Here is a 16,622-nt window from a genome sequence, read left to right as displayed (position 1 = left end):
TCATGACAGGTCAAAGAACAGAGAAATAATGCCATGAACATTTTCTTTTGCAGTGTTTAATTTCCTATTTAAAGTATGTAGTAGGAGTAGTGTGTTGACTGCCATCTTACTAGTTCTCTAATTCTTACTAGTGTGCTTCTATCTTGAAGGCACGACAATCAGGTCTGAAATTTAAGAAAGTTGGGACTTTGGCCATTTCAGTTAGACCCCCAACTCTTTGACAGAACTTCTAGTAGGACCATAAGAATCATTTGACCAAAGCGAGTTTGGGGATATTTTCACCAAATTCAACTTCTTGGCCCATTAAGTTCTATGATCCTTTGCAGAATCTTCTATTATTAATATGATATTTTGATGTGGTATAAAGAAACACTGAAAAGAATGAAGACATACTGGTAGGCTGTACAAAGCTATGTTGTAGTTAAGATTAAATGTCTGCTAATATACTACTGCAAAAAAGAACACCACTTAAATTCATAATTATAATTCTCTTGACAACTCAGCTCCCCAAATGATCTTTCTTTTCCACTTCAGCAAAACTGTAAAGTCCATTCGAACCATGAGGACAAGAAAACACTGGCTGAGTCTGTTGCCCAGGTGTAAGAATTAATAAAAATTCAGAAAGATATCCATATACTAATGGGCAATAATAACAGGAATCAAGTCAGACCTCTTACATGATAAATGTGCATCAGTGAAAGACTTCAAAAAGAAGCAATTGGTCATTATGTTTCCCTCCTACAAACATCATCCAGTTGCCTTTATTACCTGTGATACATATACACATACACACACACACACACACACACAGTAAAAAAAAAATTAGTAGTGCTTGGCACACAATTAATGATGGACAAATTATATTTTCAGTTCCCACTGAAATGCACAAGGAATGCTGAAAGTAAAAACTTGCCCTTCAATCTTCACTTACCACAAGTCTATGAAAAAACTATTGGTATGTTAATAGAATACAGAGTCACATGGATGGATGGCTGTTAACAGTATCTTTTTGGCTGTGTCTATACAGGTGAAGGATATAATCAAGAAAGACAGTTTAGAAAGCCAAAGTCTTAATTTCAGAGCTTCAGTTATCTAGTTGGGTTGTTCACAGACATCACAGAAACGACAGCCAAATCCTAGTATGGACACAGCCAAATCCCAGATCCCAAAGGCAAACAAAACTGGCTATAAGGAAGTAACAGTGAAGCACTGCAATTTGAACAAGTTATGAGACATTACTAGGAGGGGTGTGGAATACAATTTCCTCTTAAAACAAAAGGCTGGACCCTCATCCAAGTGCTGTGTGTTTTTCTTACTTCCACAGCTACACGGGAATGCAGAGAACTTAACGTGGATTACGTGAAAATGCCACGCCATGAAAACATGGGCAGTAAGGACTCTGAAAACACTGCGAGAAGGAAGGTAATTCAGCTCAGGGTAGAGAAGGCTGAACATGGGGTCGTTTTGCAGTCATTTTTGTGGATGAGGGATGTTTTTTTTTTTTAAAAAAACACAAAGAATATGTGACTAGCTCTTCTCACCTTCTCCTAATGCAGAGAAAGAGCAACGCAGTAAAATGGAGCCTGAGGGTGTTAATTTTGAAATAAGGAAGGTAATTTGTTGATGATGAAGGTTCTCTGATGTTAGGAAGTGTTGCCAAGAGAGGTTGGGAAATCTTCCCAGAAGGGTTTTAAGATAAGAGCAGAGGCTCCTGTGACTGAAGGACTCTCAGAGGGTGCCGCTGGGAGCAAAAGCACACCTCTTAGGATGCCCAGGCCCTGGGCTCATGGGCACTGTGTGTATATACACACTTTGTTGGGCTTGTGTTGCACAAATACTCATGCAGACGGAGTCAATATAAACCGGCACATAATCGATTTGAGTGAAAAGTCATATAAATCTGCCATTCCCCCCTTACCCCATAAACAAAAGGGAAAAGGAAAATTTAAAAATCCAGACCTATGGCAATGGGTCAGATCTCTACCATATTCTCATTCAAAGGAGGGAGGTAGAAGAGGAGAGCAAAACCCAGTTTGGGATAAATGATTCCCAAGGCCTCTCAGCTATACTTATGTAGCTGGCTCTCATTATAGATAAGATACTCAGCACACGGGACCAAGTTAACAAACAAATAAAGAACAAAAAGAAGAGAGAGAGATTTTCTTATACTTCCACATCTGGAAAGAAATCTACCCTGTGGATTGACATGTTAAGGTGAACTAGGTAAACAGACAGTAGTATATCAATGGGTTACTGTATTCTAACAAACGTGTATTGTTAGTTATTGTTTTTCTTTTCAAATATGAATTTCTTTTAGGAGGTTTACTTCAAAATGGTGACACGATCTGTTTCTTCTCCCACCTCCCCCGCCCTCCACTATAGATGATACTTCCGTAAAAGTTCAGATTGCCATGGATGTTTTCGCTCAGGGAACCTCTCTGGAATTTTGATCTTTAGGAAATCCTGGATGCATTTCTCCAGCTCTTCCTCAATTGAGAGCTTTTCCTTAACAGGTTTTTTTTTGCTGCTCATGTTCGACTCCCTGGAGCCCGAAGTCAGAGTCCGGAGCAGATCACTTTTCCGTCGCATCTCTGACTGCTGGATCAGTTGGACGGGGCCCTTCTTGATGGGACGGTCCAGAGTCTGGATGTTGGTCTGGCGTGTCACGGGCCCACAGATGACTGTCTCCTGGGGAGAGCTGGCCTCAGACTGGCTGTCGCAGCTGGAGGTGGAGAGATCATTGCAAGAGGTGCCACTCTCTCCTTCTTTGTCACCCTTGCCATTCTTGCAGCAGCAATCACAGTGCGAGGATGACCACCTCGATGGCTCACCTGCAAGGAAGCACAGGACCCAAGGGATGAATGCCAGGCAGCTCAGTGTGGAGTAACAACACAGCATGTGAACACACACACACACGAGCATCCACAACCATGTCTTTAGAAGAAATGGGATGGCACACGGAATGGGCTGCAACAGGAGTACCCAGCAGCCAAGTTCATCGAGCAAAGCAAGTTAATGATGGCGTGCTGCATGACAAGAAATATAGTATAATGCTTCAGCCCATGGACACTGGAGTCAGACAGTTACTCAGCTATACCATCACTAACCTTGCTACGTTGGCATATCCCTTAAATTCTCAAAGCTTCAGTTTCCTTATCTGTGAGATGAGGATAATAATTTCCCCACTTCCAAGAGTTGTAGGGTGGATTTAGACAAGGCAAGTGAAATTCTTAATGCAATGTGTGGCATGCAGCAAGCGCTCAATAAATGCTAGCTGATTTTACTGTGGCTGATGTTAAACCCTAATCCAATGCCCCATGTTATTGCAGTCAGGTAAATAGGGGGAGTCTAGAAGAGTGGAATGACAGCTACCAGTCAGGGAGGGCTTACTTTGTGCTGGCCCCCATGTAAGCTCTGTGCATGCATCAATTCACCAGGTCCTCATGATAATTTGAAGAAATCAGTAGCTCCACTCCCAGTTTCCATACAAGGAAACTAAGACCCTGGGAATTTAAGAAACTTGTCGTAGTTTGCACTATCTGTAAATGGCAGGGCTGGGATTTGAATACAGGTCTCCCAAATACTATAACCAAGGCTGTCTGTAAAATTCCTGCTTCTCTTTCAAAACAATTTTCAAGGTTTCATTCCTCTCTGAAGTCCCTGTTCACCTATCCTCAGAAGTAGTTGTTAAATTTTTCCTCTGAGTTATGGTCTACTTTTGTAAATGCATCTATTATTGCACATATCATATTTTGTAATAGTTCTTTCCTACCTTAGGCATCTCAGCTACTATACCATGAGCACCCTGAGGTGGACATGATGAAATGTTCCTTGTTGTCATCCCAGAAAATAGCTCAAGTCACAGTGTAGAAATTCATTAAAATACTATCCTAATAATAACGTTTATATACCTGGATCCAGCCATACCTGAAGCTAGACCTGTCAATGAGCTTTCACTTATATGATCCACTACAATATATTTAAGCCAGTGTGAATTCCTCTCTCCCTATTTCCCTAAGTCTTGATTCATAGCATTGCATTGAGCTATTTGGAGGCAGAGCCATTTTTCAGATACTCAGTTGGTGGCTCCCTAAACTAGGAAATCCACAATTATGGCACAAAGCAATTTCCTAAACATAAGTCACTGCTCCCAGCCTTCCACCCTCTGAACAGCCACAGTCTTCTTGGAGTCATGAACTTAATATTGTTTACTGATCATATGTTATACACTGGGTACTTCATATAGTTCATTGCACTTAAGCCATAAAAAAAAGGGAAATCAATCCCCTTTATGATGCTAATATTGAGGACAAGGATAATGTGGTATGTTTATACGTTTTAAAGGAGACCTAGTTTTGATTTGCACTATATCTTATACTCATAAATAATAAGTCACATGATAATACGATCTCACTTTATTGTCATTTCTAATGTGGTCAAAGTAGAGGAACCCTAGAATGGAAACTATTAGGAAAGTTATATCCTGCCGTCTTTTACAATGCCTGTCCTCTACATAGCTAAATGATTTAAATATTTATAGCAATTTATACATTTTTCCCCAGAGATAGTTTAAAAAAAAAAAAAAAAGTCCCTGTAAATCACAATGCCAAAAGTCTCTCTTATGTATACCTGCTCTTTTGAACCACTTTTTAAAATGTGACTGAGTATTCATGTATTTATATACCCATTAAATGAAATGCAACAATCCCATTAGCTAAAAGGAATCACCACAGCAGTAATGTCCTAGTTATCTCAGGCTATTACAAATAAATCTCTTCCGTGCAACAGAGAAACTGTTCAACATATGCCAGCTGGTAACAGAAAATATCAGCAATAGAAAATGGTTTCTGTCTGCCAGCCCAGACTCTTGAGGTGAACGTTTTTTCTCCTTCAGAAGGCAGACTTTGCCTCTGCCTCTCCAAACCTGACCATCCCTATACTAATATGACTCGATGGAAAAATGGCTCCAGCTAATTGGGTCAAGGAAAAGTAATCACCTCAACCCAGAGTTGATCTAGTTTGTTTTTTTTTTTTTTTTTGAGAAAAGTTCAGAAATTGAACTTAGCCTTAAAAAAAAGAAAGAAAAGGAATAGGAGAAAGACAGAAAGGAGAAGAAGAAGGAGATGTGCTGGAGTACTCCTATTACCTTAAAACAAGATGACAAAATATTTTGGCCATAAAACCTGCTGTACCGGTCGAGATACAAACCTGTGTTTCTCTGCCCAACAATTACCTTTCCCTGAAAGTCATTCCATTCAGTGGACTTGGAGGGAAACCTGAGGTTTTTCTAAAAGGCATTTTAACTACGCAAACACCATCATGTGAGGGAGTCCTGTGTATTCATGTGGAAAACTGCACGCAGCCCTCCAAGACCTGTCCAAGCCAAGAACCTGGCACAGATGCATTATTTCCTCCCTGGACTGCCAGGATGATCACGGATTTAAATGTCAGCTGGGATCCACCAGTTTCCAGGCAAACAGAAGTATTACTTTCCACTTATTCTAGGCGCTATCACTATTAAAGGGAAATTAAACAAATTAATTTTAGTGGAGCTTGTTATACTACCACGTTTCAATATTTTAGGAGCACATCTGAATGTTTTACTATTTTGGAAAGATAATTCATAAGATGGCTTCTGAAGTCTACATATTAGGTTGAAATCAAGGAAGAATACGGGATTAACACCGTCTAGCTGGAGGTGCTTCGTGAAGAGTCACTATGAAATTTGAAAAATAATCAAACGTGAGAAGAGAACCACGCCGTTTCTTTTCTGGAAGCACCGTCTGTCTGATCACCCCCTTCCCAAGAATTTAACCACAGCAGACGGAGGTTATAAACCAGAACACAGAAAACCCTTTCGCCCTTGCAGTCCCACTGACATGTACTCACCTGTTCTGGAGAGGGTAAATGCATCTATGAAAGGTATGTTCTGTAACTCTAGGTATTCTAGAATCCCCCCAATTACAGCAAAATATGATCTCCTAAATACCTTGGTACTTCAGATTGCAACATACTTTTGCTCTCAATTTGCTGAGGTTTCAATGCTGGCTGGAATAAATCTCTCCATTTGAGGAGAAAATAGGTTACAATTGATTAGTCAGATATAGGGAGAAAGCCATTTCACTCCCAGAAAAGTCTGATTTATTGATATTAAAAAAAGCAAAACCTCTACTGCCTTTTGAGGGGTGTATTAACTAGTTGCTGGTCAAAGAGCCTAATAGCTCTTCTTTATTTTTAAATAAACCATTGCTGAATTTGTTGGATTTCATTTTTGCTGCCTGGCACATAATAGAGGTTTGATAAATGTTTGACGATTAAATGAATGAGCCAGACACATGTGTTGAATTATATCAAGTTGATAATGTAGCAGACAGATGGCAGGCTCCAGAGTCAGGCCCTGAAACATGCCAGCTTGGATCAATTACTTTACCTCTCTGAGCCTCAGTTTCCTCATCTGAAAAATAAGGCTAGTAATAGTATCTTCCTCATAAGGGTTTTAGGAAAATTAAATGAGCTAGTTAATGAAGGTAAAGATGTTTCATGGTTTGTGGCAACCAATACGCATTTCAATCAGTGTACACATTCCACATTTGTTTTACCAGAAGCCAGACACTGATCTACATAAACAAAAAACATCAGGAGCTTGTTAGATATGATGATTATGTTTCCACTAACACGCTATAAAACCAATTCTTAGGTCTGGCTGGAGCATCATGTTGGGAAGAACACTGATGCTATAATTGGACTCGTCAGGAAAATGTACACTGAGCATTTCATAATGTCTGACTCTATCTGGGAGTGGAGAGGAACATAGTATATGAGCAGGGGATCATTTTGGAAGGAAGGTTCCTTCAAAGTGCAGTGCTTAGAATTTCACAAATGGATGAGTCTTCCAGGATAAAAATTTACTTTAGGACGCATCAAATAAATTTAAACCCAGAGCCCAGGGAAACTTGTAGTTTGGATTAAATGGTGAGGGGCAGGAAACTCAATAGCCTCAAGTCCTTAAACACTCAATCTTCCAACATTTTATAACTTGGAAAAATTGAGGACCAGTCAAGAAAATTATATGATTAGACTCAGTCCCTTTCCACTGTAGCCCTAAGTCCTTACTGACAAAGAAGGAATAAAAGAGGAAAGACAACAGAATCTTTCTCCCCTATGAAAAATTCAAACCGAACTGAATGAAGCACGACTTAGCAAACTCACTAAGTGCTTATGCATTTTTAAAAGAGGTAGCTCTGCAATCTACCCACACTTCAAATTCTCCACCTGCTAATGGCTGTGAACACAATGCACATCATTTACAGCAACAGCTGGGAAAACTGCTTTCCCCTGTCTTCTCTGTCAATGATGTAGGAACCTGCCAGTCTGGGAGCTAGGTAGTCAGATTTAATTTATCAAGGCTGCTGAAACACTTTCTCGGTATCCCAGTTGAAAAGTCAATAATGCCCAAATTGATGTTTTTATAATTCTGCTAACCTTGGAAAAGATATTGCATAGTGGAGGTTGGGAATAGGCAGACTGTGCAAGCATCTGAGAAAAATACATCTTCCAGCGTGACAATCATCATTTCTTGCTTGTGGTTGACCTTTTCCACTCATGGACATTTGGCCTTGAAGGGACCCAGCTGGGGATCCTCAGTAAGACATGGCAAGTTTGGGCAAGAGCAGACAGTTAAACCACCCATGAATCTGCCAGGGCCAGTCAGGAAAACAGACGTTCCACCTGCTATCTGAACAGGGAGAATTTAATATAAGGAATTGGTTAAACAGATGTTGGAGGCATCAAAGACAGTGACTGCAAGAGGCAGATACCACCCTTAGGGCTGGGGAGACAAATAAAAGAGAGGGGGTTACTAGAACCTAGATGTTGGCAAAAGGCATCCTATGGGAGGTGAGACCCAGGCATGTGAGGAGGGCACCATGCCTGCTGGTCCTGGTATCTCTGAAGGAGCCTGGCTCTGGGGATTACAGAAAAAAAAAAAAAAAAAAAGAGAACCGGAACCAACTGCTTCTGCGGTAAATAAAAGCTGAGTTGATTTTGATGAGCAGGAAGCAAATAAGGAGTCCTTCTTCTTCTCCCCCTGTTATTACGGTCTTCCTCTAGCGCCCCCTACAGACAGAATCTAACAGGAAGCCAGCTTGGCCAATGAAAAGGGTGGTTAGCTGAATCCCAACCTAAGCATCAGACAGCACAGTAGAGAGGGGTGGGTTTGAAGCCGAGAGACAACAGCTTAATAACAGCACACGGACCCCGCCAGGGATGCAACAGAAAAGAAAGACACAGCTCTTGACCTGCTGGACCATGAGTGCAAATGGAGGAGTTAGGGAATGGAAGTAAAAACCATCATCTTGGGCTTCCCTGGTGGCGCAGTGGTTGAGAGTCTGCCTGCCGATGCAGGGGACACGGGTTCGAGCCCTGGTCTGGGAGGATCCCACATGCCGCGGAGCAACTAAGCCTGTGAGCCACAACTACTGAGCCTGCGCGTCTGGAGCCTGTGCTCCGCAACAAGAGAGGCCGCGACAGTGAGAGGCCCGCGCACCGCGATGAAGAGTGGCCCCCGCTTGCCGCAACTAGAGAAAAGCCCTCGCACAGAAATGAAGACCCAACAGAGCCAAAAAGAAATCAATCAATCAATAAATAAATTTATTAAAAAAAAAACCAAAACCATCATCTCAGTTCAGTTGCTGCCCAGCTGCCCTTTCTTATACCTTATTAAGTGTTCTGCATCTGATCATCCCTCTACCAGCAACTTATTCTTCTGATTTTCACCTGTTTAGCACTTTTTTGCCCATCCCTTTCTCAGAGCGCCTTACCTATTCATCCCCCAACCCAATTTAAGCCAGTTCTAACTTCCAACCTGTTTCTATCACACCACCACAATGTGTAACTATGGATGTGTTTCTAGGTTGGTTTAATGTCCGTTTTCCTGTGTTAAAGCCTGGGTTTGTTCTCTTCTGAATTCTAATGCACACTCCAGGGCACATAAACACCAGGCTATCAGGGCAGCAGGAAATATCTGCATGAAAATGAATGGGAGAGGAAATGGATGATGTGTACAGAAAGTAATTTTTGGTTTAGAGTGTTTGTGAGAGGCAGTAAACCTTCCTCCAAAAGAAAAAAAAAAGATAGAAAAAACTGACCTGCAAAATGGAAAATATTTAGGCATATCACTAGACATTTATATGCATGTGACAAAAACATAAAACATGCTGATCAACAGAGAGAATGGCAAAATCCATCCAGAACTGAATAACTGTATATACAGATTTTCTAATTGATCATCACTCATAATTATTTATTAATATCCAAAAAATCCCTAAAGGCATTATACAAATTAAGTAAAAATTAACTTTCTTAACCACTCAACTATGGTCTCTAGTGACATAATTTTCCACTTTGGTGATGCTCAGACACCCTCCTAGCTCAGGCTTTTCACCTGTGAGGTGTCTCTCTAAATAAAGCAATGCGATGATGTGTATAAGGCTGTAATCCTGAACTTTAACTTTCTGGCCTACTGCCTTGCTCTTTCAAGTGCTCCTTGATGACACATTTATTTCACATTCTCCAGGGCCTTTTGTCCTTCTCTTGCTTTCCTCCTCTTTATTGTATTTCCTCCTTTTAAGTCTCAGCATTTTTCAGCTAAGATCATACTGAATTACTCCTGTCCCCAAAGTCCTTGTTTGCCTATTTCATAGGGAGTTCTGTACCCCATCTGATCTCTCTTCCCACCCAGTCTTCTTCATCCTGGCCACTCGCTTTTATATTTTTCTTCACCAATTTTCATAAACTTGAACAACTCCCCCAGATAATAAGTTCTGCTACAACTCCTCTCAATCAATATCTCAGAGTATTTTATCTCTTAGAATGAAATGTATATGAAATTATTACAGGGTTTGCATGTCCCCCTTTTCCAGTAAAACCACCCTTCTTTTCCTTTAGGGAACTGCCTCTTCCCTATCACATCCTGAAGGGGCTGTCAACCATGGTGCCATGTCTGGCCATAAGGGGAGGACACATGGACCAAATGTGAACTTCCCATCTCCCAACTGTAGTGGGTGATTCAGGCACGGTCAAGTGAGCCAAGCTGGGTGAATCGGAGTCCCCACTGTGACTGTTCTGCTAGAACTTATGGGTAGTATCTGCCTTATGATGTGGGATGTACCAAACCAGGAGGATGTGAGTTCACTGGCTCTTTTCCTTACCAGTTCGAGAGAATATTCATGCATGAAGAAGCCAAGCAGGACAGGCAAAGCTGAGAAATAGTCAAGAGACAGAGCCCTACATCTAGTGGTATCACAAGTTGGCCCCATTCCCAGCCTTATAATTTTACAAGCCAAGAAATTCTCTGTTGGCTTAATCTAGTGAAAGTTAATTTTGTGTTACTTACACTAAAAGTCTTGAACACTATATCAAATTCATATTAACACCTTTAATTTCTGTCTAGTTTACCTCTGTCATCTTCTGAACACTTGTACAATTCTAGCACTAATATTGGCCAGTGCTTTAGGGCACAAGTACTATTAGTTTTCTAAGCTACTTTGTTGGTGACTTGTTTCTTTTCTGGAATCATAGCTTCTTTGCTACACTAGTCCCAAGAAATTTGACTAACACTCTCAAGAGACATACTAAGGCAATACTGCCACCTGTTGTACATAGTTATTCCAACAATAAATAAGACAACAGCTGTACCTCCAAAACCAGAAACTTAGCATAATAATAGGTATCATTTATTGAGGACTCCTATGTGCCTAGCATTGTGCTTAGCACTTTACATAATCTAATCTTCACAGTAACTCTACGAGGTGGATTGTTACTCTCTTTCCTTTTTATGGAAGACAAAACTGGAGCTCAAAGTGGTTGATTATCTGACCCAAAGTTACAGAGTTTACATGTGGCAGATTGAGAACCCTGATCTTAGACTTCCAGCCCCCAGAACTGTAAGAAATAAATTTCTGGTTTTGATAAGAAAAAAAAAGAATTCAAGTCTAGGTCTCTTTTAACGCAAAGCCTCTGCTATTTTTGGTGGACATATTATTCAATATCACGAGAATTTTCTACTAGAGATATTTAAAAATACTAATAGGCCAAAAGGGTTAAAGTGTGGACTTTAAGACATGATAGTCCCAGTGATTTCAGCCCTTTGGTAACTTTTCAAAGTAACCAACTGATCGAACAACTTGAAAATCCGGGTTTTCACAGGTTTTTTAAAAATCATTATATTTATATAAGAAATCTCAGCTCCCTTCCCCAAGTTCACTGGAAAGAACTGAAAATGACTAAATGAAGGATGAAGAGCTCTGGTACATTCCTGATGTGTGGGGTATGTCACGCCCCTCCACCAGTCTTCTGTTCTACCCAGGCTGCCCTGGTAGCAATCAACAGTGTTTGAAGTATGCATTTAATTAGCACAGGAAAAAAAGCCCTTTGCCATTTAATTAAGATTTAATATTTGCTAATACTGTTTAATGAATTTTCAACAACCAACCAATATATGATACCTCCTCCAAGTGGGGAAAATCAAAACACAATAATATATGGCTTATTGGTAAATGCAAACATAAATTTCTGTTGATTCTCCTGGTAAAAGAAAAAATAGCCAAATTAACCCAGAGCAGTTGTCCAAGAGCCAGAGTACCCTGAGAATTTTTTGAGAATCACAGATAAAATAAAATAACTGTCTTAGAACACTTACAAGTCATAAACTGCTTTGAAGTCGGAGTTAACCAGAAAAGTTTCTCTTCAGATGGTGAGAAAGCCAATCAGGATGTAGTGCAGAACTCACTGTAGACAGAATCACAGAGTGCGAGACCTGGAAGGGACCTTAGAGGCCACTGAGCACCCTCATTTTACAATGAGGAGAGAGAAAGAGTCCTAACAATAGTGTCAAAGCCCAGCTCCAGGTCTGGAGCCTGTCTGGGACCTTGCCAGGGACAGAGCTGGGAGGGTGTAGAGCCATGTAGGCAAAATCAGACCCAAGTGGAGAGGTTTTCGTATCTGAAGAGTCTATCACCTGGGAGAAAAAAGCTCTCAGGAAGAGTCCATTATTGAGTACAGTGAAGATAAACACAGGGCAGAGCAATTTGGAGAAAGCAGATTCCTCTAATATGACCACATGCCTAATGGAGAGAGACAGACAGAAAGTCAGACAGACACTAAGTGATGATAACACTGACCTATGCTTGCACCTACCCTATGCCGTACACAGTGCTGGACACTTTACCTGTATCATCTCATTGAATCTTCAAAACCAGTGACAAGAGGTAAATAATTACAGTGACGAATTCCCACCTCCCTGGGGGAAAGAGGAGGTGCATGGGGACCAAACTTCCCCAGGCGCTAGGGAGGCTGACGTTTCATCATAGAGATTTACTCAGAATCAGCATCTAAAAGGCCTGCTTTTTTTTTTTTTTTTTTTTTAATATTATCTTATTTTATTTTATTTTATTATTTTTTTAAACATCTTTATTGAAGTATAATTGCTTTACAATGGTGTGTTAGTTTCTGCTTTATAACAAAGTGAATCAGTTATACATATACATATGTTCCCATATCTCTTCCCTCTTGCATCTCCCTCCCTCCCACCCTCCCTATCTCACCCCTCTAGGTGGTCACAAAGCACTGAGCTGATCTCCCTGTGCTATGCGGCTGCTTCCCACTAGCTATCTATTTTACATTTGGTAGTGTATATATGTCCATGACACTCTCTCACCCTGTCACATCTCACCCCTCCCCCTCCCCATATCCTCAAGTCCATTCTCTAGTAGGTCTGTGTCTTTATTCCCGTCTTGCCACTAGGTTCTGTATGACCTTTTTTTTTTAAACTGCTACACCCTTGATGGAAGAATGAGTCTGACACCTCTGTGTGAATGAGTTTATCACAATGCTTGGACCTGACAGAGGAAGCCTGGGAACTCACATTAGTAACTCCCGGCAAATGACATTAATGAATTATGAGCTCCGACCGCATGTCAGAGGTGGTCTAAGTGCTTTACAAATATTTTTATTTTATTCTAGCAGCAACACTCTAAGGCAGTTTCTCAACCTCGGTACTACTGATGTTTGGGCTGAATAATTCTTTGTTGCGGGGGCCGTCCTGTGCATTGTAGGTTGTGAAGCAGCATCCCTGGTTTCTCCCCTCTAGTTGTCAGTAGCACCTCTGCCACTCAGGCACGACAACTACAATCATCTCTAGTTGAGAACCACTGCTCTATGGTTAATATGATTCCCATTTCATTAATGAGGAAACCGAATTTCATAATTGTTGACTAATTTGCCCATGAGTCACAAAGCTAAAAGAAGATGACACCAGGATTTGATATTTGGTAGATCTGACTCCAAGACTAACTCCTGTTCCATCAGTATATCGTGATGCTTCAGTGAAATAATATCTTTTTGAAAGGAGCTTATTGGGCAGAGACCTAACCATTCCATTCACTATAAGTTCCAAAAGAAGGCCAATGAAAGGAAATGAAGGAAATGGAGTTGCCCTTTCATTTTTCATAAAATGAAAAGAGCACCTTATTCTCGCCAGGCTGTCTTCAGATGATAACAGAAAAGAAAGATTTACAAAATTTAGCAGCTCCAACTGAACATGGATCTCTGCCAATCGGCCACTGATTAATTACTCTTCTTTTAATTAGGATTTCAAAATGGGACAAAGATGGCTTTAATCTAGGATTTTCCCGTATAGCCAGAGCCTATATTCCTATCATGTAATAATAATAGACAACATTAAATTGAGTGTTTACTACATGCCAGGTGCTCTTCTGCACTTTCCCTGCAGAATCTCACTTGAGATTTACAACATCCCTATGAAGTAAGCTCTATTGTTATTCACATTTTACAGAAGAGTGAACTGAGGCACACAGAGGTTAAGCAACTAAAAGGTTTTAAGAGACGAGCTGTGATGCAGACTCAGGCAGTCTGATCCCACAGTTTCCATAATGAGGCAGGTAGTAAAGCCTAGTGGTTCAGAAACTGGGCTTTGGCGTCAAAGAAACAGGAAGAGGCCACAACTCTGCTGGTGACTAGCAGTTTTTGTCATCTGAAAATGTTGGAATTAACAATACTGCTCCCGTAGGAGGGTGAGAATTTGTCTCTAGCATGATCACAGTGTCTAGAATATATTCAATACACATTGAATAATTTTTTTAAAAAGATAATTACTTTGATACCCAAATTGACAATGCTCATATCAATCACAGTTGTAAAATATTTAAAGGGTAGTTTCCATAAAGATACTTTATAGGTAATCTCCTGTTTTTCTGCTTTTCTTTCAATAGACAGTCTACCCATAGCCCATCTTCATATTACCTAACCAACATCTCTACTTTCTACTCTCATGGGCTATTTACCAAAGAATTGATTCCATTCGCATAATTTATAATATTTAGGAAAGCACTGCTGATGAACAGAATGATTAATAGAGAAGTTTTCCTCCTCTTGGCTCTGGAGCAAAGATTGCCATACATGACCAGCAGTGGCTCTAAGGGCAACAATAATTCCTAAAAGAGGGGGTAAATTATGTACTGTGATGATAGTTCACTATTACTCCTTTATATATGATTTGCCTTTTTTGTTCAATCATATTAATTACAAACAAATGCACAACTTCATAAGATTGCCCAACTCACCCTTCTTATAGGGAGAAATATCTTTCATTGTGGATCCCACCATTACTTTTATGGTTAATTCACTTAAAACAGATATTCAAGTGGTTTGACAGATGTATCCAATAAGCAATGAATGCAATGGAGTGCTATCAACATAAAGTAGCACTAATGATTTCCAGACCAAAGGGGATGGAAAATATGATCCCTGTAATAACCACGGGGAAGCTAGATTGTGAGATTCTTGAATACTACATTGCTTGGCCCCTGGTTATTAAATATATTATTCCCTTTGCATTAATAATTAGACCCTTAGTAACACACTCGATTGTTAACATTTGGAAAATATTGTAGGTAGGAAAGAGCTTTTAAAAAAGATAACCAAAAGAGTGGTATAAGAAAAAGGTCCAATTTCATTCTCCTGCAAGTGGTTATAAAGTTTTCTCAACACCATTTATTGAAGAGACTATCCTTTCCCCATTGTGTTTTTTTTTTTTGGCTCCCTTGTCAAATTAGTTGACCGTACATATGAGGGTTCATTTTTGGGCTCTTGATTCTGTTGCATTGGTCTGTGTCTATTTTTATGCAAGTGCCATACTGTCATACTGTTTTGATTACTATCACTTTTTAATATAATTTGAGTTCAGGGACTGTGATGTCTTGATGCCTCCAGCTTTGTTTATTTATTTATTTATTTTTTAAACCAGGATTGCTTTGGTTATTCAGGGTCTTTTGTGGTTCTGTATAAATTTTAGGACTTTTTTTTCTATTTCTGTGAAAAATGCCATTGGGATTTTGATAGAGGCTGCATTAAATCAAAATGGATTAAAGTATTAAACATAGGATCTGAAACCGTAAATCTCCTAGAAGAAAACACAGGGTAAAAGTTCCTTGACAATTGGTCTTGTCAATGACTTTTTTGGGTGTGTAACCAAAAGCACAAGCAACAAAAGCAAAAAAGTAAGTTGGACTACATCAAACTAAAAAGACTTTGTACAGCAAAACAACCAACCAACAAAATTAAAAGGCAACCTACAGAATGAGAGAAAATATTTGAAAATCATATATCTGATAAAGGGTTAATATCCAAAATAATATTAAAAAACTCATATAACTTAACAGGTAAAACAAACAAACAAACAAAAAACAACCAAACATTCTGATTTTAAAATGGGCAGAGGAACTGAATAGACATTTTTTCCCCAAAGAAGACATACAAATGGCCAACAGATACATGAAAAGGTGCCAGGAAAAGGAAGAGACTAAGGACAGAAGGGAGTGGGATGAAGATAATTAGTTAAATTTGAGAATTCTTATGGGCTTGTAGAAATTCCAAATTGATAAATCTTGCTCTCTCCCCACATCAACACTATTTCAAATTTCCTTTTTCCATGCTTCTCCTCTAATTCTATACAATAATTCTATGTGACATACATGCAACCATATAGTTACATGGAGTGGTATGGTACAAAAGAAAAAAACTGACCTTAGCAAATGAATATAGGCTATCTTCAATTTTTTCATAAAAATAATTTATTTTACTCTTCATGCTAATCTTGTCTTTCATTAAATTGTAAGTTCCTGGAAAGTAAGTTCTCATTTGAAAGAGTTCCTGGCTGAAAATTACGCTTGTTCCATTTTGACAAAGATTTGAGAAGAGTCATGACTTTACAGGCGAGAAGAAATGAAAAAACCTAGTATTTGTATAACACTTGATAGATTATAGAACCATTTCCATTTTTTATACCTCATTTGATCCTCACATTTATTCACTCAGCACTCAACTAATATTTGACTGCACTCTTAGGCAATGGGTACACAGCTGGTCACTGGTATTTTACATTCTAGTAAGGAAGATAAACACTAAACAAGTAAAAGATAAAATTTCAGGTAGTGATGAGGGCTTTGAAGAAAATAAAACAGGATAATATGATGGAGTGAGTTGGGTGAGAGAGTTGTAATCAACAGATAGAATGGTCAGATGGCATCTCCAGAGAAGTTGATATT

General features: G+C 39.6%; 1 protein-coding gene across 1 annotated transcript in view; it reads right to left on the bottom strand.

Moving 5' to 3' along the window:
- Positions 1-2,376: 2,376 nt before the first annotated feature.
- The window catches only part of KCTD16 (potassium channel tetramerization domain containing 16), a 278,902-nt gene continuing 264,656 nt past the window's right edge, over positions 2,377-16,622 (bottom strand). The window contains exon 2 of the mRNA XM_061188287.1: positions 2,377-2,831. Within this exon, the coding sequence (XP_061044270.1) occupies positions 2,377-2,831 (455 nt within the window). The remainder of the gene's footprint in view (positions 2,832-16,622) is intronic.

Source organism: Eubalaena glacialis, chromosome 4, assembly GCF_028564815.1.
Source record: "Eubalaena glacialis isolate mEubGla1 chromosome 4, mEubGla1.1.hap2.+ XY, whole genome shotgun sequence".
Taxonomy (NCBI): domain Eukaryota; kingdom Metazoa; phylum Chordata; class Mammalia; order Artiodactyla; family Balaenidae; genus Eubalaena; species Eubalaena glacialis.
Note: the sequence above shows the minus strand (reverse complement) of the source record. Positions and strands in the feature narration are given on the sequence as shown.